Below are 24,497 nucleotides of genomic sequence, written 5' to 3'. Positions count from 1 at the left end.
TCGAATTATTGATAATTTTTAAAAGAAATGTGATCAGAAATTTGATTTCAATGAGAGCAATTCCTAAAGATAGAGTGTCAGGCATGATTTTAATGCATGTCTATTGATCAACTTGTGTCAAGTTACAACAACCAGAACTCGGCGTTGTATGATAGTTCCTCGCCCTTTAACAATGAATAAATTATTTCTTCGAAATTCAATAAACACACTCATTAGAATGTCTAAGTGTTTTTTATATATCAAAAAGTTTCAACTTATAATCTTATAAAGGTACATTGGAATCTGAATCAAAGCTTTGCAAGTTGCAAAACATTTGTAAAACCTCACTATATTTGTGCAAATGAAATAAAAGATAATAAATAGTTTCCTTGTCAACTAATTAATCCACTTTGCAACCAAGTAATTTCGGGGGGGGGGGGGTTGAAAAATAAAGATAAACCTAACTTATTTTTTTTAATTGAACAATCTCAGAAAAAAAAAAAATTTTAATGAGGACACAAGAAATTATAAATCCATTTACCATTCAGGAAGAATGTGTATAGTGATTTTTTTTTATTTTTCATTTTCATTGATTAAACAAGATCTCTAAAACTGTAAGCAAAACTTGTTATCGATTTGTTGATAAATTATATTGATTTAAACAAGTTTCGATTTATTTTATGTTGAATGAAAAACTTTACTCAAAATCATTTCACACGTTGTGTTCATTTAGATCTTAAACGCAAATAAAATATATAATTGATGGTTATTAGTTGAATAGCTAGACAACGTAGTATAAATGTTTTATCTACTTTCAACCTTAAGTTTAAATGATCAACAATTGAGAGTAATTATTTCTAAAAGTGGTTCATGTAGACTACGAACATTAAGTAGGTTTTTTTTTTAACTAGAGCTGTTTCTCTGAACATGGGTTATCAAATCATGACAAATCCAGGCATTCTGAGATTATTTAATAAGACAAGCATGTCATTTACCGCACACCCCTCCCCGGCTTTGAAACAATTGTCGTTTTTGTGATAGATATGTGTGTAGAAACGAATTCTTTAGGGAAAAAACCCAATTAGTAATGAAAATCGAATCGTTAAATACTATTCTTCATCATCTTTGGGTCTATGTGGGTCCATTTAGATAAACAAATACACCAGTCAAGCTCAAATCCGATTACGAATACGGGAAATTGTAAAAAGAAAAACAGCAACTCTAAAACCAGTGTATAGAAAGTAACGTTTATCAAACCCGATGAGTGGTAATTTCTGTGTTTGATGCAATTTTACAGTAAGATGCGCGTCGCCTCTTCTGTCATCTTATTTGGAACACTAATCTAATCCAATCGAACTTAAAAGTCCATTTCAAAAATTGGTTATGTAAATACAGTGGGGCCTCAGATATCCGGACGCCAGATATCCGGACGCTTCACTTTCCGGTCGATTTTCATTGAGAACGGAATTTTTACACAATAATTTGTCTCGTTTATCCGGAATTCCGCGTTCCGGATCCGGACGGTCAAATTTTACCACATAATACAGTTTTCCTTTAAATTTTACCTCATTTAACCGGACGGTCACATTTAAGTGTTCGGGGGCACAAAAGTTTTTTATGCGCAAGTGCAAATTGGTGTAAAAACATCTGACACTGGTTGTTGGTTTTAAACAATGCCTTCGTCCGGTAATCGGGGTCACCTGTGTCACGCTATGTACTCGCCCGAGGATATTACGATAACCATGGATGCGACATGCTTAATTGTCGCCATTTAACTTATGAACTGTTATTGTTTGATTAAAATGTCATGAAAATTGTTTAATTTGTGTTTTAAAAAGTAATCTATTGATTGAATTAAAATTCTATTAATCGTAGTGTGATTAGATCGTTCGTACGCCTATTCATTTTAAAACGTAATTGAAATGAAATATTTGATAATTTGAGTTCTGTTTACGATAGTTATTAAGACCGCTTGGGATGTTCAGAGTATAGACATTAATTTTATATCGTGTGTTCAATTAACAGTGTAATAATAATTTATGCCAAACATGGCGTGGATGAGTGTTCACGCTACTTGTAAATATCGCTTGGGTGCAATTAACTCTATAGAAAAATGGATACGTAAAATTAGATTGGGTAAGTTCTGTCAATGAAAAAATAGCTTGGACAATTATCAATAAGGGAATATATACAGATTTTCACCCATTTTCAATCATCAAATGTTGAGCAGCTTCAAACATGTCAACACCACTGGCCAAGAGAGCGAGAGTTGCGATCACCGCTAGCTTGAAGAAAAAGATTTGTCAGCGTAAAGTGGAACACCGACTTTCTTCTCTTCGCTTTGTTATGCGAATGTAATTAAATTATCGGTTAAATACAGTGATTGTTATGTACATGTACATGTGTTGCCTTGAAGAATGTAGTGCTTGGTTTCCTGTGGAAAAAACATACCTTAAATAATATTTTAACACTATTTTGTTTTGTTAATTTAAAAAAATTTTTTGTAGTGCTTATGGCTACCAAAATAAAATATTTAATTGTATAATTAATTAATGAGTTATGTTTCCATAAATATTAAAGGTAACTATCACAATTCAGATATCTGGACGCTTCACCTATCCGGACGATTTGGCCTGGGGACAAAAGTGTCCGGATAAGTGAGGCTCCACTGTACACATTGTTTAAAAATATAACATTCATATTTTCTGTGAAAAGTATCAGTGAAAAGCTGCACTGAAAATTTATTATCAGTTTGCAAAACCATAAAAAATCTTGAAAACAAAGTCAGGACTGAATTATTGACAAACAGTGATAAAATCTATAGCCTTCTCGGTTTCACCGGTAGGGGACTGATAATTGCATTACATTTTACTCCATAGACGGGGCTGGTTTGAGCGAAGCTATATCTATATACAACACGCCTACATGTATATATCAAAACGATTGAATTTACACTTTGGTCATTTTGTATAAACCACGGTAGAGAATGGTCTGAATATGTAGGATTAAAATATTAATACAAGAATTTATGAATGACTGTTTTGATTTAGAAATCTTTCGTGTTCAATTTCTTACAAAAGGACGACGCTAGACTAAGTCGTACACTTTTGATTTAGAGAATTTATGCTTATACAATTCTTGCAATATGTTATTTTGATTTTGCCAGAATTTTCTCTTCGTGTCTTGGTCTGTAAATTTCAATTTCCATGGATCTTCTACGCTATGTGCACGTGAAAGCTGAAAATTCTAATGGAATTTGCGAAACCATAAGTTGTGTATTTCTCACCTATAATTTTATTTCTGTGAGTTTGTGTTTTCTGCAATTATCTGCAGAAGTCTAATATGTCACCTTTAGAAGTCTAATAAGTAGATACTTATTGGACAGTTACAAGTTATTTATTAAGGAGTTCCAAAACAATAAGTGATTATCTGGACTCGGTTTGACAAAAGATGACGTAACAAAACTGTTTGAATTTGACTTCGATAAAACATTTTACTCTTGTCAGCTTCACAAACATGTTAATAACCGGTCCAATGGATGGGAAAAACTGATGTAAATTTTAGCTTGTTTTTATTTGTATCTAAAATAACTTATATTTATCAGTTTTTAATAATTATGTAAAATATAATGCTAAATAATATGATTTTTTATTTTTTATTTTTTTTTGCTTCCATGTATGGGAAGCATTGATTCCATTTATTTACTTTTTGAAATATTTTTCTTGAAAAAAATATTCTCTATTTTTATTTGAGTTTGAATCTCAAAACTCTTAATCAAATATACAAAAGGAAAATAAGTTGGTATTCATGTTTTGCTTATAATAAAAACATTACATATGGAGTCTTCTACCATTGTACATTTTTTTTTTAAATTGCTTTATTTTTAATTTTTTTTAATATTTAAACCTTCAATATCTGTCATTCATCTAAACACGACTGAGGATACGAAAAGATGAACATAGACCTAACTGACGAACATGAATATAGAAAAAAAAAATAAAAAACCACTACTATCGAAACAACTTCATTTTAAATCATTTCTAATATGCCGAGAATGACAACAATATAATGAAATATAAAATCAAATAACCAAGATTTACAAAAAGTTTGATAAAACTTTTTATGTAAGTTTCAACTTATCACAGATTCAATACACTATGTTCTTCCAGTTTAGGTTGGATTTGGAGTTTTACTGAGGTAGCCTGAGCTTTCGATGGTCAGTATAACAGAATAAGATCAACATCAGGTGACCGGTCACCCGGATAAAAGCCACAAATATCGGTGACACCGTTGTTACTCTAGGTGACGATAAAGTTGACCAAACGGTGACCTATCAAAACATATCAATATTTGAACCTGAGTTTTGCTAACGTATCTATTCTCATCATTTTTTTAAAAATTAACATTTGGAATATTAATAAAAAATATGAAGTGAATTTTACCAATACCTAACTTGATTTTGGATACGATTGAAAATAATTGTTCCGGACCATGTTATTTCTAACCATGGATTTTGCTAACCGACTGAACTGTATATATTAGGGATGTCAACGAGTACTCGAGTACTCGACTATCGCTCGGTCATACAGATCATCGACCAAATTTTCATAGTCGATTACTCGAAATAAAGTAAATAGAATTTAATAAAAATATTTATTTTTTCTTAATGCGGGAGTTTTTTTGGCTCCGAATGTAAAAAAAATCCAAAACAAAGCAGTTTTCTTTTCTCGATAAGTTTAATCCGTAAGTTAAACTCTATTCCATCGGTGTCCCAGATGTATTTTTAATGCCTCTACTAATTGATCTTTTTTTAATTACATGAGCAGACATGTACTTGAAAACAATTTTTGCTTCCACTAATCAGTTGGATTAAATGTTTTCATAATCAAAAATTTAATCAATGATTTTGTCAAGGCGTTTGTTTTTATAATCATTAATCTTTGATTATTTATAAGACACGGAAACTTATTAAATTAACATTAAACAGGTCATATTTCATTTGCTTATTACGATGGTATGGGGCTCAATTATGTGTAAGCGTCACAAGAAAAGAAGGAAAAGCCAGGACATTTTCGAACGGATATTTGAATAAAATACTTTTCAATATATGTTAAATCAATTACATCTAGTACATGCATGTATTATCGTCAGTTTTTATTTTTTTTTATTTTAAGTTAAGGTGTATATGACAGTAACATTATCTGATTTAAAAAGGACATCCATTTTCAAATAAATCATCGAGTACTCGACTATCGCTCGACTAAAGCCTCCAATTAATCGACTAAGCCAACCGAGTAAAATTGACACCCCTAGTATATATTCAATAAATTTTAATCATCGCCGTATAATCCATCAATAACACTGGATGCATTTAACAAGGAGAGGAATATCTTAGTTTAAGCACTTCTGCCTATTCATTTTGACGTCTATTCAGCAAAACGAACACACGCGAGATTAATCTATTTCATAATACAGAAAGCGAGCGCATGCTACTGCATATTCCCCAAAGTCATACGTCCCTGATGTACCAAAAGGGGAGGTAATAATCATAAAAAACGAAGAGACTTCACAGGGAAAGCTGACACGTATTTCAAGATTAACACCGAAATCGTTTTGTTTAAACTAATATTTAAAATGAACTCTGTATGGGATAGTATGGGATAGTAAAACAAGAGGTGCATCATCCATTCAGCCCATATTTTTAGGAGGCTTTCGCTGCCCTCCCCACCAAACCCACCACACCCTCATCAAACATGTGATACTACTCGTATCGCCTCTATGTTTTATATGTAGTTTATTAGCAGGGGTCACTTCTCTATGGGGGCAGTTTTCAACATGTGGGGGTTGTAGATCTACACGTCTGTACTGTTTTTCTACGGTAGAAAAAGGACCCTACTTGTTATAGAGTACGGACCCGGGGTCAGTTTTCTACGTAGAAAGTGATCCCGGTCATTATTCTACGGGGGTCATTTTTCGTTGTTACAACGGCCTTGTTGTAAATAAATATTTCCTTAGCGATTATAACTATGATCATTATCATACATATTTTTAAAAGAACTGAGATAAGAAATTCAATTTTAAAGCGAGTGGACCCTAGGGAAGATATGCCTTGCATGTTTTAATAACGCAATGTCTATTGGTTACCTAGTACAAAGATACACCAACCAAAGCTCGTGAATAAATAATCATACTTTGTCTTTCATTTAACATTGAATATTGGTTTTCTCTGAAACCCAAAAAAATATGTATTTGAATATAAGAATGTTTTGTTCAACAATATCCCCGTATCACTTTATAAAGTTAACTGCATGTTGTGTAGTTCACGACATTGTACTATGTAAGTTGCAAAATTTACTGCTACAGTACCCGCAACATTATCGTATGTTGCTATATTGTGCGTTAGTCCTATTACATCATGCATGAATTATATTCTTTCGTTTATCTTGTAAAAATGACGCTGCGGGTACTTTAAAACTACAATTTATTTGTGCAAATCAACCCCCCCCCCCCCCCACCCCCAATAAAAAAATAGTTTCTTGTCAATTTATCAAACTATTTTGCAACGCATTTGTTATTTGTTGAAACACGAGGCAAATTTTCCAAAAATAATAATTTATTCTGGTTGTAACACGCTTTCTGATTGGCTAAAAAATTATTTTATATCGTATAAAGAATGTTGCCTACGTCATAGTAAGAATAACGTCAAAAACGTATCAATACACCTGACGTTACGTTTGAATTTTGTACAATTCTACGTCATTTTAAAGGTCAAATGGCCGTTTTTGTCTACAATGAAGAGTAAAAAAATTAAATTATAAGCAATGAATTCAATATATATTAGGATTATTATATTACGATATAAAATGGTTTGAAACAGTTTACGCTTTTTTATAAACCGCTTCGCGGTATAAAACAAATAAATATTGAATTCATTCCTTAAATAAAACGTTATTTTCTTAATAAAAGGAAAAGTTATTTTTCCTTTCAAGATGAATGTGATCTTTAATTTTCATTCAGTTTTCGTTTTATTGATTGAATAAATCCTCTTAGACTCTTAGCAAATCCAGTTTTGGGGATTTATAAATGAAATCTTATATACAGTACACAGCTAATTGTGCCACATACGTTTCACATATGTTTGAACTTAACACACGTACAACATACGTTAAACATACGTTACACACATGTGAAGTCTAACCGTACATTACACATATGTTGAGAAACGCATGGTTAACATACGTGTGATAACATACGTTCAACATCACATATGTTTAACATACGTTAGATTTTACATATGTTAAACATATGTGAACCATATGTTTTACATATGTAGATCTCAACCACATGTTACACATATGTTAATAAACACATGGTTAACATGAGTTCTAAAAACCATGTTACACGTGCGTTAATAATATATATGTTTTACATATGTGCGAACTGAAGGCATGCATTTGAAAAACTTTACATTAAAATTATCTGCATGCGCGGATCTAAAGGGGCGGGGGGGGGGGGGGTCGGAGGGATCCCAACTCCCCCCCCCCGCTCCACCGGAAAGTGAAAGTTAATGAAATTTACACAGTAAAATTATCGCAAATATGCCTCGGACCCCCTACCCCCGGGCAAACACAATTATCCTTCGGACCCCCCCCCCCCCCCGGGGAATTTTTTTTCTGGATCCGCGCATGATCTGCATGTACATGTACATGTCTGATGCTGCTTTATCACTCATGTCTTTGAAATGAATGCATGTGAACATGTGTGAAGAAAAGCCTTGCTACTGTGCGTGTTTATTGGTTTTAACTATGCATAAATAAAGTTGTTTCATTAACAGAAGCCACGTGTCTTCTTAAAATTAATTAACTATTGTGAGTACTAATTGACAAATCCTAAGGTTAAACGTGAACTATTGTGAGTACTAATTGACAAATCCTAAGGTTAAACGTGAACTATTGTGAGTATTAATTGACAAATCCTAAGGTTAAACGTGAACTATTGTGAGTACTTATTTACAAATCCTAAGGTTAAACGTGAACTATTGTGAGTACTAATTTACAAAGGTGTTACATCTAGACAAAGAATGTTAGGTGACTTCCTGGTATCTTGAGCTGATTCTATGATGATTAGTTATCAAAATCAAGTATTGTGTTTACAAGTGAATTTTTGACAAAACATTACTAAAAAATGGACTTGGAGTGACCCCATATTTATGAGTTTGATATTTGAAGTCAAATTGCAAATGTCATGATAAATATGTACCCAACTCGTTAACTCTCAATTTGAATTAAATAGTATTATGCAATCATTATGATAAACAAAAATGGATCAAAATTAGATATTTATTAACAATTTGGGTAAATAGAAAATAACAACAACAATTACACACATAAGTTAACATTATGCTCTGTCTAAAGCGAGATAATACCTGATACCACAATGATCATATGGAATGAAATACCTAATTATAGAATTTTCCTTACTTGTTTAATAATGATTTATATACATATTTTTTTTGTTGAAAATAACTCTAAAATGATTAAAAATCGGTAACATACAGTTTTCTTCTAAATACTTAAATTATTTTCTAACAACATTTTTATATTTTATTAGTGTCGTACAATCAGTTTCTCTGAGCAAAGTTTTACACCTGTTTTGGGTACTCTAGGATATGTGGCTGAGAAAAAAATAGAATTGTTTTGTTTTTCAAAAGTTCGTAAGATATCTTAAGGGACAAATAAACAAGCATAAGATGTACGGCATGTAAAAAATACATAATTTAATAAGTCATTATAAATCTACATGTACATGAAAAAAGAAAAGGTCATTATGTTGTCATTTATACATAGCCGGGTTGGATAGTTCTACAATGGGTATTTGTTTAACTACTCTATACATACGACTTAGGTTCAACATTCTCTGAAAGCATAGATGGCAGAAGAACTTTTTAATGAATTGCTGTAGAATAATAATCTTCCTCTACTTTTTACTTTGGTGACGACCAAAAGATAGAAGTGTCCAGGTAGCGTAGTGGACAATGCACTAACTTCTTACAGCTTCGACCCGGGTTCGATACTCATGATCGACAGTGATGGACATGTGGGTTCTCTCCTGCTTCCCCGGCTTCCTCCCACATCAGTAACCCCCTTGCGCTAACATCCGTGACAAAGAGAGATACTGATATAAGGTGTAGAATTCTTTATCAATCGTTGTAAGGTAAACAAAATTCATTTTTAAAAGTTACAAACTAAAACAAAACTAAATTTTCAATGTACAACAGTTACTTATGATCTTTATTACTCATAATGCTTCCAGTGACGACAATATATGACGAAAGAAAATGGTGTTGCTCTCTTTCTCGAGTGCGTCTACTTTCGTTGAAGGATTCTATCTTTATATTTTGTAGGGTTTTAGAAACAACAAAAATGCATTATCAAACCAACAGATTCCTTCTCGATTTCCCAGAGAGGCTTTGCTCGATCTTCGTGAAGTGACCCACTAATTTCATTTAGGTTAAACATCTTGGCTGTTGGTTGCTTGAGAGTTGGGACAAAGCAAGAATACAAGAAATTTTTGTGTTGAAGAATTGAAACTGCATGTTGTCGGTCTAGTTGTTGATAAAAGTTTCCTTAAACAAATGTACGTATAGTCATTATCATGTAACCTGGGAGGAAATGTTCTGCATTTTGAAATATTTTGTTTCAATTTTTCTATAATGTGCAAAACAAACTGTGACCATAAACTCATTTTTTTGAGAATGGTTCCTAAGGATGAAGTGTCAAGCATGTTTTAAATGCACGTCTATTGATCTGCACCAGCCAGACCTCGGAATTGTATAATTGTACTTCCTTTTCTATTTAACAATGAATAAATTATTTCTTCAAAACAAAACGCAGTCATGTGAATATCAGACTCTTTTGTTCGACAATACCCACATATATCACTATCTATAGAGATGCCATTTCATTGAATAAGAATGAAGACTTTGTTGAACAAAAGAATACTTTCATCGACACATTATCAATCCATTTTGTAACAAACTTATTTTTTTTGGGGGGGGGGGTGGTAGAAAAATTAAGACAAGCCTAGTGGTTTTTTTAAAAAACATATACATAGAAGAAACAAATATATGAAGATATACGGAGGCAAAAAAGTCAATTTTCTTTTTTTTTAAATATGTTCATTAGTTTTCATTGCATTTTCATTGATTGAAATTCGCAATCACGTTTTTATTCAAAGAAAATAAAAAACAAATCTTTTTCCTACGTAAAAGGTTGAAAAAACTTTTCAATGATAAGGAACCTCACTTATATTGACATCAAGGGCATCCATGCTGAAAAATAAATCTTGCACTAGCTTCACATTTGAAGGTTATTTTATGTGATGTTTAATGTGCAATGTATGCACTCAAATACGCACTGTGCTATATATTTGTATTTTCCCCTTGCTCAAAACCAGTCAAACTCAAAAGGAGGAGAAGGGCTCTGATTTAAAACGTCGTAAATTTATGGTCGTTTTTTTTTCTCTTAGGGTGCAAGTTTCGAGTTTTGACCGGAACTCAAATATATGTGTTTGATATTAAAAACCAACTTGCAAATGTCAAAAATAATATGTACCCAACTCGTTCACTCTCTCAAGTCGAGTTAAATAAGATTTTAAAATGATACACAAGAAAAGGGATATATATTGAATATTTTCTAATATTTGGAGTAAATCGGAAGTACACAAAAATATAATCATATCAAGTAAAATTGATGATCTTTCTGTCTACATGAAGATGATACCAAGGACCGAAATGATTATAATTTAATACTTTATGTTATGATTTTCCTTATTTGTTCAATTGATTTGGGTTTTCTTATTTTATATTTTTTTGAAATAAATTTGAAATAAATGAGAAGCATTGACAGCATATATAAAAACACCTAAACCGTATATTGTCCAGCTTAACAAAGACCTTTTTGTATATTTTATAGGGGAAAATTAACGAGACTTCAAATAAATGTGCAATCTCATTAAAATGCCACTTCTATTCGCTCCCAGGTATGTGATATGTCACAAGACATAAGAAAACAGTTTTAATCCATTCATTAACAAAGTGTAAAATTTATTTATTATTGCAAGTGTTACAAAAATATGTACTCAACTCGTAACACGGGGAGTTAAGGCAACGTACAAGAATCTGCAAAAAATGCTTAGTATAAAAATGATTCATTTACGAATTAAATGTTTTATTATATAACTTAAGTCAAGTAATTGTGTAAACATGTCATAGACGTTTACATGAAAAAAATTTTCGTTTAAATACCACCATCTGGTGACTCACAAGAACTGGGTATTCAATGAATGCAAAGGTTGTAAGAAATCAGGTTAGCCCAAGGGCATGAAATAGAATTTAAAACAAATTTGATGTTAGATAACACGAAAGAGTTAGATGAACAATAAAACCACTGCCAAAATTTACAAATAAAACCTTACAGACCGAAGGACGGGCATTTGTACAAATATATCATCATTTTGTAAAATTTTATGTCTGGTATATAAACAAAACTCTTTTAAATAAAGTAGGGTATCTCCTTGCCAAAAACTGTTTATTTCCTGTAATTTACTTATCCGCGTTGTTAAATGTCATATTATGACGACATAAAGATCATTTGCACTTAGATGGATTATCTCATTAGTGCATAAGAGAATGTCAGTAAAGGAAATCGTTTGCAAGAAATTTCCCATATACTAACTTTACCCACCTGCACAACTCTTCAGTCGAGTTGAATAGGAATTTAAAATGATAAACAAAAAATGATGTTTATTGAATACATGTATTTATTGACAATTGGAGCAAAATAAAAAATACACACGTTAGTGAAATTTAGTCTATATCTAAAGCAAAATGATACCTAGTACCAAAATGAAAATATCGAGGAAATAGAAATTAATGATTTGATTTTTTTTTTTTTTTTTAAATTTAAATTAATTTAAATTAATTAAAACCAGTGGTACAAATTAGTTTTCTTCTGAATCCTTTAATTTGTTTTAAACAACAGATTTATATTTAGTCTCGTTTTACCAAGTACACTATTTTTCTTCGCGCAAAGTTTTACAACGTTAAACAGAAAAAAGATCTGTTTTATCAAGTAATATATTCAATAAGGCTAGTTCATAATAGGTACTCAGGATAATGTGATTAAGTTTGGAATAGAACGGTTGTGTTTCAACAGTTCATAAGATATCTTTATAGACAGACTAACAAATATATGCTACATAACATGTCAAACTCCATATATGAATAGGTTTTTTAAGTCTATATGAAAACAGAAAAAGTCATAACTTGTCACCTTACATAATTTAACCAGGGTAGACGAGTTTACAACTATTTTATGTATAAATGCTCTATATATAGATAGAAGTTTAAAATTAAAATTCTATGAATTTCTATTGTTCGAAAGAGCTTTGAAAAAAACATGGAGAATAACGTGCATTATTCCTTTACTTCCGGTGATGTACAAAAGTTACAAACAAACAAAAACTTCACTGCATGTTTACAAATGTACAACTAATGACATTTTTCTCCTAGGTGAACATTTTGAAAAAAAATATAAACAAAGTTCTTTCTTTAGTTGGTGCATACACAGGTGTCGTAGATTCACCCTTTTAAATACTATCAAAATTTGCAAAACATGAAATAGTCATACTTTTGTTTGCAATAGCTTGGTTTTAGCAAGGGAGAGAGAGGGAAAAAGAGAGAGAGAGAGAGAGAGAGAGAGAGAGAGAGAGAGAGTGAGAGAAATTACCAAAATGTGTTTAATGTTCTGTTTGAATTAAGCATAAATAATAACATAATGTAACCCAACTTTTTTTTAAATCATTCAATTTAAAGGTGTGTTTTAAGACATACTTCATTAACCTTTGACACAGTTTATCACCTGCTTCGTTTTCAATTTCAGGTAAACACGTAAATGTTGCATGAAAAGAGGGAAAACGTAATATTTGTTCTTTATATTAGAATGCATAGGTTTATCTCTTTTAATCTCGTAATTTTGTTTCTCGTAATTTTGTTTCTTTGTGAGAAAAAAAATAAAAATTCGTGAATCTTAACCATTTCAGGAAACAAATCTGCTCAAATCCAGATGTTTTCCTTATACTACTTTCATGTGAAAATTTACTTTTTATTGTTTTTAAAATTTTCATTCTACCTAAAGCGGATGGTCTGGCGCTTTGCATCACGTTTTTATGTATATTTCACGATGTGTTTGTATTGATAATGCTGCAAGCAAACCTACATTATGTACCATTTTTAAATTTACTTTATTATATCTATCAAAAAGCTAAAATATATCTTTTCTTTCACGCATGCTGCATCACTAAGCATATTATATTTAAAAACTTTTGCTTAAATATATCAACAGCAATTGACCCATCTATAATATAAATGAGGGTTGGGGGGGGTGAAGATCTTTTTGTACATATACAAATGAATAGTGAAAGTTTGTAAGATAGTATTACAAAGTAGCAAAACATTATACTCTCTATTAGTTTGTTGAAAATATATAAATCAATAATTCATAAGAAATTCACGGACAATAAATAATGATATTGTAATTAACGGTAACGATAGAGGCTAATGTTCTACAATCGTTACAAAGCTATATATACTAAGACTGTAAAATTTCAAAATTCAATGACAACCCTAAAGAGCAAAAAAAAACCATGGATTAAGACGTGCAGTCTACTAATAATACAATGACGACAGAAAGATATGGACCTCCATTACTTGTTTAAGACTAAGGTGTTTATTCTTAGAATTTTTAAGGCAACAACATTGTTTTAAAACAATAAACATATTTAAAAGATTACTCAGTGTCTGAGCAATCAATTTTTCTATCCCACAGAACGAATTTAATAAACCAATATATTACTGGATTAAAAATGGCAAATAGTAATTCAATGAAAATTACTAGAGTAGACAATACCTTGCACACTGATCTATAACTGATGAACTGAAGTGAATATGGGAAAATAAACACAATATCATTGACACCATTTCATTTTCTGTAATTTCTGAAATTGTCTTAAAATTGTCTTAAAATTGTCTTTGAAATACAAAGAACAATAACGAAACATCATCAAAAAATTGAATAACAACGATTTACAAAAGGATTAGATTTACGTTTTCTTATAAACTTCAACTTCACACAAATTCAGCATATTTCTTTGATCCGGCTTTGATTGGATTTGGAGCTTTACTGAAGTAGCATGAGCTTCTGGCGGGCAGAAACACAGAATACGATCACCATTACGTGACAAGAGACCGGGGTAAAAACCGCAAATGCCAGTTACCCCGTTGTTGTTGTATGTGACGTTTAAATCGACCAATAGATTACCTGTCAAAATAAAACGCAAGATGTTTGGAGATATATGTAATTAATTTGTATGGTGTCATTAGAAATAATTTATCTTGCAAGCTCTGTAAATGGTTATTTTCAATATGATCAAAATGATGCTATCAAATTGCAAAGAATGTTATCAAGAGATATAACATTGACACTAACAGTGATCTAGTCGAAAATATGAGCAAATGATTGCTATCATTTTATACTTTACCGTGTATAAGAAAATGCATAAATCATTTCAGTAAAAAAGTAGGGTTGTTCATGTGATGAATAAATATGTCGGTGATGTGTCTCTTTAGCGAAAACATGATAAAGAAAATCAGCTTTTGATTGTGCGTATATCTACATATGTATATACTTTCTTAATTTGATTTTTCAGAAGAATTGTAAAATAAAGTGTCGGTTTTCTGTGGAACAATGTTCAACAGTACTTACCACAACAATCAAAACGATTGTAGATTACTATTCTCTGAATTGCTATTGTTCCCGACCATTTCACTTCTAACCAAGGGTTTGGTTCATTGATTGAGATGTATGGTTTATCCAGTTCGCAATTAATGCCGTGTAATCCATCAAGAGCATTGGATGGTGGCCATCCTGGACCAAAATCCAAACCGTATATAGAGCTAGCTACAGCTGTCAACAAGTTGGAATTTGTAGACACTGTATTTCAAGACGAAAAAAAAACTTTTATTGTGTAATGTGATTTGTGCCTTTATCGCTTAGAATATTCACATATTTATAGAGTTGGTGTATTATTCCAAAGATTTTCAACAAAAAAGTTCACAATAAGATGTAAACTGCCTTGCGGAGTAGATCCTAATTAAACCATTTATCATAAAAACTACTTGTAGTGGTTACCGAGTTTAAGACAAAAACCATACATGTACTACATAATGAACATTCGTTTATTCAGTGCATAGATTTCACGCATAGTGATACACTTTGTATGCCTATTAATAAAGGAATACAACTAAGTTGCTTTCTTTAGTAGTTCATGAAGGAATACGGCGGTAACAACGTTATTGATGGAAAGTTAATAGTGTTAAGTAGTTCATGTACCATGGGTGATCGTACGTGTAACGTGTGGGATCGTGGATGTATTTGAAAAATAGGTTTGCGTTTTTAATATACGTGATCGTGCCTGATTGTGCGGTTTTTTCGTTTTGTAACTTTTTTACAGAATGTCAGAATTTATTCTAAAACAACGACGAGTAGTTTTTAAAGCAACGCAACAATGTGATTTCAAAACTGTTTTATAGAAAAATATTGACAATTGTTTACATTCATGTATCATGCTAGCGCTTATCTTATTTTACATATTCCCTCTTTCGTCGTAAAATAGTAAGTATTTCAACAACTCATTTAATCCTTTGATCGGTCGAATTAATTTTGCATGATTTTGTAATCAGTCTTTTTCTAGCATCCATCGTATTTTGACACATAATCTTAATCATATTACAATGAGAGACACGTTGAATGAAAATGGTCCAGCTTCCCCATTTCCCATTCAAACTTAAACGATTATTTTCTGATTTTTCTTTCAGTTGAAAATACGATAGGCATTCCTGTCCTTTACATTGTGTAAATAAAATTTTGTTTGGATAAAATAGAATTCAATCAATTAAGTTTATATTATGGAAATATGGAATGTATAAAATCGAAATTCTTGGAACAAGGTAACAATTTACCTGCATTCCACACAATTAAATAATACGAAAGGGAATCGGATTAGATACACATCAACTAATCAACACATCAAATAAATAGTTTCCTGATGTCTATGTATTCATTTTATTTCCTTTACACTTAATTTTCTTTAATTTAAGAAAGAGCTTAATATTCGTTGTGAAGACAGAACAGTTTCATTGGTATGTGTATCTTATCGTATCGTTTACTCGTGAAAATAAAACAGTGCATGGCTACTAAACATGCTTCTTTTAAATAAAACACAAGTCTATTGTTATAGAATTGAAAGCTGTACGTTTCCTTTATTCTTATCTTTAAAAAGAATTTTGATTTTGCGTGTTAAATGGTGTAAAATGGTGTAGAAACGTTCCTTTGCATGTTTTATCGTTAGCGTTCTTGCATTGTAAAAATTCAGTAAGTTAGTGATCGTCCGTGTATCCCGCGTAATCGTTCGTTTATCGTGCGTGATCGTTCGTGCATCGTGCGTGATTATTCGTGTATCGTGCGTGATCGTTCGTGGGTCGTGCGTGATCGGTCGTGTATCGTCTGTGATCGCTCGGAAATCAGAATCGTGCGTGTCATTTGTCAACAATAACATTGCCACCACCGTTACGCTTAAATTTTCAAAATACATATTTTGATTATGATACTTTTTGTTCATTGGTTCTTCAATGCAATACAATAAAATCCGACATAATCAAATTATGGGTTGTTTCTGTAGTAACGAACAATTAACGATTAATCTGAGAGAAGTAAAGGAAATTCTTACATGCAGTTACCGTTTTTACTGTTTGATACAATTACAGAAAATGGAACTTGAGATTTTATTGTAGAATAATTTAGTACGCTTATCTTATACAGTACTTACATCTGATCCCTCTTGATTCCGCACTATCTTTACTCTGTGGATAGGCATAAAAAAAAATTAAAAATCAGAAATAAATACTGTAGATTCAGATTTACAAGCGAGGAATTCATACCCGCGTAAAACCGCAAAAAGCATCTTTTGCGGATTTTAGAATCTCGCCATTATTTTTTGAGAGTTGAGAACTATAAGAAATAAGGATAAAAGTTCTGCATTCGCGATTCTTTATTGTCGCAATTTGATAAAAACAGCTGGATCGCGGATTTAAGCACTTGGGTAAACAAAGGAATTTACAGTATACAGCCAATACAACACTGACCGTTTGTAACGTACATAACTTCAGCACTTGATATATTCGGTTTGATGTTACTTAAAGTAATCTACATACGTCAAAATATTTGGTTTCAAAGTATCTTGAAATAAATATTATCACATATAAGTTTTGCGAAGTCTTTATAAATCTTTATACTGAAGGTTTGTTCCTGAAAGGAAATCCAATTTTCAAATCTGTTTACTGTTAAACAGAATCTAATCTCCATTATTCTTAACCCCGCGATAGATATTGTATACAGAAAAAATATAATTCAAAGCGCATACCAGTTCAAAATATTTGCAGCCATCGTTGGCATTTCTGGGGAAACCTCCATCTTTGTCTATCACATACCACTCACAACATCCCCTGCACCGTGACAAGTCTGGTCCTATCGAGCAAATCTCGATCCCGACGCATCGGTGGTCTTTCTCACATCGACGAACACATAGATACTTCGCCGATTCAAGAGATTCACTCGCGAATTCCCAGAGAGGCTTTGTTCGATCATCGTGAAGTGACCCAATAAACTTTTTATACATTGTGAAGGTTGTACATCTAGACTGTTGGTTCCTTGAGAAGTGAAGCAAAGCAAGAATACAAATGACTGCATTGAAGAATTGGAGCTGCATGTTGTCAGCTTCGCTGTTAATAGAAGAATACTTAAACGAGTTTACGTATAAACATTATCATACACATTAGAGGAAACGTTTTGCATTTTCTAATGTTATGTTTCGATTTTTTTTATAATGAGCCTAAGAACTGCGACCAGGAACTAATTTTTTATAGAGTGGCCCCAAAGGATGGAGTGTCAAGCATGTTTTTAAATGCATGGCTATTGATTATCACTTACCAAACTTCGGTATTTTATGATTGAACTTCCTCCTTATTTAACACTGAATGAATTATTTAATTTGAAACACATTAAATGCTCTCATATGAATATCATAATTGTTTGGTTGACAATACCCAATATGTCATGAGCTGCCATTTTATTGAATATGAATAAAGTCTTTTTTTGATAAAAGAGTAGTTTCCTGGACATTTTACCGATCCAGTTCAACCCAGAAACTTTTTGTTTGGAGGGGGGGGGGGGGTTAAAAAATAAAGACGAGTCTACGGGTTTTTTTTTTCAGTTTAATTTATAGAGGAAAAAAAATATGAACGATTTTTGAGGCAAATAAAAATCTTCTTTAAAAAAATATGTTCATTAAAATTGATTTAATTTTTATTTACTGATTGAATAAGATCTCTGAAACTCCAAAACTCTATGCAAAATTTGTGATGAAATTTTTGAAAGACTGTAAAAATTGAAACACGTTTTGATTTAAGCTGTGCAAGATTTATTAACCCGTGGTCCAATTATTGTAAATCATTACAGCTATTTTCAATTCGGATATTTCATATTATATCTGAAACTCCCAAAAAAACTTTGATGTTCGAGTTCATACTAAAATTCGTAAGCATTGCTTTATTAAAAGAAAAAAAGCAGTTCATCTTCTTTATAAAAACTTTGTCCATGATTAAGTACTTCACTTGTATTGACATCAACAGCATCCATGCTGGAAACTAAATATCGCATTACTTTTTAATTAAAATGCATTTTATGTGATGTTTAGAGTGCACTATTTGCAATCAAATACAAACTTTGCTATGTTTGGTATTTTTTCTCACTTGGATGAATCAGGTTTTTTCTTTTCCCGCGGTAACTTTTGAAAACATTGCTCAAAACAATGAAAATGATAAAACATGTAACAGTATTTAGAAGTAAATATTTGTTATCGGTGCACACCCCCTCCCCCAAAAAAAGTTTTACGGCGTTGCAGAGTTAAAACGTCTGTTTAAGCTTGTTTATAATAGGTCCTATGAAACACGTGGCTGATATTAAAATAGAACAGTCTTATTTTTTTAAAGTTTGCAAGATATATTTACAGGCAATCAAACAAGTGTACGAGGTATGACACGTTCATAAATACATAATTCAGTATGTCATAATAAATCTATATGAAAAAAGAAAAGGTCATAATTTCATCACTTATACCAACCGTATTGGACAGTTATACAATAGGTACAGGTATAACTGCTCAAAACAAATCAATAAAAAGAAAATGTATGATATTAGTTAGACCCTACAGATGCTCACTGTCGGGAAATATTAACAGGATTGGATCGAAATGGATTGGAATGGATTTAGCCCTGCTCGTAAAGTTTAACCTCACAAAAATCCAGAATTATTTTGTCCCGACTTTGACTTGATTTCAGTTTTAATGAAGTAACACCAGCTTCTGGTTGGCACTAGAGCGAAACAAAGTCACCAGCACGTGACGAGAGTCCCGGATAAAAGCTGCGTATATCTTTGACTTTGTATTTGACATTTAAGTTGACCAAAAACCGTTACCTATAACATTGATTGTATCAAATAAAATAATATTGATGACGGATGATTCAAAGAAAAAAAAAGATATAAAACCAAAGTGTAATATTCATTCAGCTTTGCTGCAAAATTTAAAAGGCAAACATTTTGGCGAACATTCTTAATTTTTTTTTTTTTTTTTTTTTTTGGTTTGATTATTTTTTTTCAAAAATACTAATAATTTGCTAAAAAGTACCTTCATTATTTCTAATTTATTTGCAAGGTTTGTAAAAGATTCCTTTGTAGAATTTAAATTGCATTTTGTAAACTTTGTTGATAATGAAAATTTCCTAAAACGAAAAAATCAAAAAGTAAAGGGATATTGATGTATGACTTTAACAACATCACATGAGATAAACTTTTGTTGTGTTTCTATTTATTTAGAATGTTGAATTTACTTTCTAAAGAACTGAGATCAGAATTCCTGATCTAGTAGTCTCATTTGAAGAAGCAGAATAAAAACTAATCAAATATCTCCAGAAACCATCAATCAAGGCGGTCTATTTCGTGATCCTACCTCGGATCGGCATTTTACAATGTATTTATCATTAGTACTTAATTAGAATATCAATATGATGCATCCAATTAAAAGTTAGAATGTTCTGTTTGTTCGGAAACCCGTCACATAGGACAAAGTTTTGGAAGGCTTTTAAACGAGTAAAACACTAAAATTTGCATTTGTTTGGGGTGTTTTTTTATATATATATTTATCTTTTTTATTTTTCTATTGTTTATATTTTTTTTTTAATTATTTTTTTTTTTGCAAAACATTATATAAATGATTTAAAATTTGTAGTTTTAGGGTCCGTTATACAACCACGCACCTTTTTTGCCAAAAATGAATAATAAACCGATGATAAAGGATGAAAAATTAACAGAACAAATAGATAGAAGATAATGAAGTTCATTGGAATTTTTTTCTCGTTTTGTATTCTCTATTTCGTTTTTTCATTAGATTTATGGAAGTTGTGCTCAAATTCTGATTTATAATTCATTACCCTGTAAGTTGTAAACAAGAATAGGTGGGTATCATGGACGCCTACATCATTCATCGGATGTTATTTTCCGTTTGTAATAGATGTCTAAGGAGTTACTACTGGTTACTACTGGTATCATTATCAATGTTTATGGTGGAGTTATTCCGGATTTCGGGTCCCTTTCAATCTAATCATTGACCTTTCAATCATATGACTTGTTTGTTCATTTTTTACGACACTGCAATAAGCGCGCGCTTCTTCTCTGGCAATACATGCTGTTTTTCATTAGTAACTATCTTTAAGCATTGCGTTTCATTTGGTGCTTGTCAAAGGCCCCGAAGCAGTAATTCTTTGTAGTTTCAAGAAGCGTTTCCATAAATAAAGCGAGACAGTGTAATATGCATACTTTTATGTATTGATTTAGTAATACTCGTAAGGCAAGGTAAATAACTCTAAGAGAGCAATCGTTAGCCACAGTACACAGTCCTACTCAGGACATAATCAAATTGATTTATGAAATGAATAATTTTTATGAAGTCATAAAAAATTAATAAAAATAAATCTTACTCAACAAATAAAAAATTAAGAAAACAGAGAACAAAGTTAACATAGTTTAATTAACTGAAATCTTATTCAACAAATAACAAATTAAGGAAACATCAAAAAACATAGTTTATTAATTAATATTAATTAATTGCAATATATGAACTATTTGACACTGTCTTGAACTTTTCTTTCTTTTGTGGAGGGATGGGGTGCCTTTCTTAATTTATGTTTTCCTGCATTCTTTGTGTAGCCGCTGAGATGAAGACTCAGACAGTATGCCTCGTTGATTTATTTTGTAGTTTATTACTAGAAATCAAGAATTTGCTCGTAAATTCATGATTCCTCTTTATATTCATGATCCTTTTTTATAGCAAAAACGTTGTCGAAAACTTACTGTTAATCTTACAAATGTTTTCAGACATTGGATCGATTGGGTTGGCTCACAGTCAGTGGGCGTCTTCCATAAACGGAATGAAAAATCTTTAAGCAGACATTAATGTAATCTTTTAATGGAACTTGGATACGATTCGATCTCCCAATTTTTAAATTTTATTTTTCCGTTTTTAATGTCTAGAATGGTTAATAAAGATAATGTTTATGCTTACTCAAAGTCTGAAAGTCAAATATTGAGTTAAAAGCAAGATAAAAAAATGTGTTTTGTAAACAAAGTTCAAGTCTTGGTTTTGTTTACATAAGTGTTGTATTGGTATAAATTTTAATTAGAAGATGCTTTTTTTTTTGTTCATAAAATTATCTATTGTAGTTTTGCAAATGAAATTTCTTTATAAACTACCAATGTACATATAGTATACATTTACTGTAATACACATAAAATGCAAAAAAAAAAACTAACATGTATGTGAGCGTGAAAGCGTGAATATAAACAAATGTGTCCGTATGCATTTAATTTCTGGCAATCATTAAATATGACTAGTGTGGAAAAATGACAATAACAAACCGTGAACCATCTCAAAAATCCATTAAACGAAATACGAATTCAAAGCAGAGCAACTCGGACCTTCAAATAGATAGAGGTACATGTAGGATCAGGTGCCTAGGAGGAGTGAGCATCCTCTTCTGACAGGTCACACCCGCCGTGTGCTCTGTCGTAATCGGGAAAAAATAGGAAAAGACCGTAGACAATTAGGTGATTAGTTATGGTCTAACAATAAGTATGAAAAACGTCAGTCCGCATGAGACCCAGTGGAAGATTGTATTTGCTGACATGGTCGTTGTAGTGTAATATGGGTTCAAACACGGATATTGTTTTCCTACGTTTGTAAATGATTGAAATAAAATCAACTCTTAAACATTATTCGTCAAACTAAATCAAACACGATGATTCTACTGATTTATAACGTACAATTTTCCTTCAGCTATCCTTGTACAACACTTGATCCGAAACCACCGTCTCAGACCCCGTTCTGAACCTAGTCCGAACTTATTAATTTCTGAGCCTATGCTCCCGGTCTATATGATATACTCTAATGTTGCTAATGGTCCACCCGCAGTATTTTGGGGTTAAGTTATAAGCGAATTATAGATCTTACAATCCTTTGCTATGTAAACAAAGCTTTTGTTTACATTTTGAATATTGAAGAAAAAATTCCAATTTTAGACCTAAATGAATGTGTAAAACATTAGGAACTTTTTTATGCTTAAAATGAATAAGAAGATACTAAACAAATTTGCTCGAACAAGGTTTTTTACAAGTATATTGAACCTATGTAAACAAAAACAGGGCACGGACCTTGTTTACATGACAAAGAATTGTGAGCTTTGTATCTTGCTTATAACTTAACTTGACTCGCTGTGAATTTCATTTGATCATTAGAAATGCATTCCTAAAGCATTGTACATAATAGAAACAGAAAATTGAATTTGACCAAAATCGTGACCATGCCCCTTTAAAAAGAGAGTTTTATTTTCTTGTTCATAACCTTTTTGGGAGTTGTTTTTGATCAACTCTCCTATGCTGTTACTCTGGCAAACCGAAAGTGAAAAACAGTGTTTGGACCTCAGCACAAATCATTACCGCTGACAAGATTTAGTTCTTGAAAATAATCGATAAATTCGATGTAATGTATCTTGTGGCAATGGTTTTTTAAGAAACTTTTTTATGAATACATTGAAAATAGTCAGATGTTAAATAGTACATATACTAACACTTAAGATATTTTTTGCAGTCGTATGTATTCATACGCCAGAGTTCAATAAAGTCTCGTTCAACCATCGGCTGTCTCCGTAAATCTCCGACAAGCAGAGAGTCATTCTATATTTAGAGGTCGCGTCTTCAAGCTATCACGTGACCTGGTGTACATATTCTCTTGCTTGCTGGAGACCAAGCATCTGGTTGAATGAGACTAGAGTTCATTATTGCATGGATCCATACAATTTTTTGTATATTTCGATTACTTATACATAGTAAGTTTGATGGAATCAATTCTCTCTTTAATGATTACTCAACACGATTCACACGGGGTTTTGCTCAAAATCCTTGCCGAAAAAGTCCGTTATAAAAATGTGCGTAATTCAAAGACAGATTATAAACTACTTGCCAAGCAAAGTAACATAACGTTGATTTCAAAATGAATAATAATCGATAAAATCAACTCCCGTCAATACTTCATTACTTTGATTTTTTGCTTAAACTTGCCTTTGCATTTTTCCGAAAAATGTTGAATATGTATTGCATAAATTTAAGAAGACAGGACAACGAATAGACATCGGTGGGAATGTTAAGGAAGCATATGTTATCACATGCAATTCTGCGAAATAAAAAATCTTATTTATTATGTACCAATTCAATTATTAAAACAACGAAATTTTGTAGAAAACATATTAAAACAATACCAGAGACATTTTTTATAAATTAGATTGTATTAGGTAAATTTGCACATTGATGTCGTCATAAATAAAAATGGAATAGAATGGCGTGTAAATTTGATCGGAAAGCCTGATAAACAGATTTAAAAAAAATTAGAAATCAAAGAACTCAAAAAAGTATTTTTGTGTGATTTGTTGTGAAATGAACAAAATTAAACTAAACCAGCTGTTGGTTTTACCAAATATTCGCTAAAGGTACAATGTTTGTAATTATGCTCTTGTTTCCTCTGTCGTTCCTTACGATATAAAAATCCGACAAGAACAACACTCCCGTATCTTTTAACACGCGTCAAGTGTTTGATCAATGTTTAACTTGAAAAGTTCAGCTACATGTAGAATCATGTGTTATGAGTTGCTTTAATGTAATATACCGTTTACGTGCACATTGTGTAAAAGTTGGGAAGGTTTTTTTTTTTTAACGGACGAACATCTTTTATTTGATCGA

The 24,497-nt window shown here is 31.6% G+C and overlaps 1 protein-coding gene across 1 annotated transcript; it reads right to left on the bottom strand.

The window, feature by feature from the left end:
- Positions 1 to 12,639: 12,639 nt before the first annotated feature.
- Positions 12,640 to 18,020, bottom strand: LOC105328320 (uncharacterized). The gene is made up of 4 exons (XM_066074143.1): positions 17,518 to 18,020; positions 16,924 to 16,957; positions 14,802 to 15,029; positions 12,640 to 14,357 (listed from the first exon to the last, which is right to left on the bottom strand). Exons 1-4 carry the CDS (start codon positions 17,860 to 17,862, stop codon positions 14,140 to 14,142), a joined length of 825 nt encoding a protein of 274 aa, XP_065930215.1. The 5' UTR covers positions 17,863 to 18,020; the 3' UTR covers positions 12,640 to 14,139.
- Positions 18,021 to 24,497: the final 6,477 nt, after the last annotated feature.

The sequence above is a fragment of the Magallana gigas genome, chromosome 10 (genome assembly GCF_963853765.1).
Source record: "Magallana gigas chromosome 10, xbMagGiga1.1, whole genome shotgun sequence".
NCBI classification, from domain to species: domain Eukaryota; kingdom Metazoa; phylum Mollusca; class Bivalvia; order Ostreida; family Ostreidae; genus Magallana; species Magallana gigas.
The sequence above is the reverse complement of the archived record's forward strand: the minus strand, read 5'-3'. Positions and strand labels throughout refer to the sequence as shown.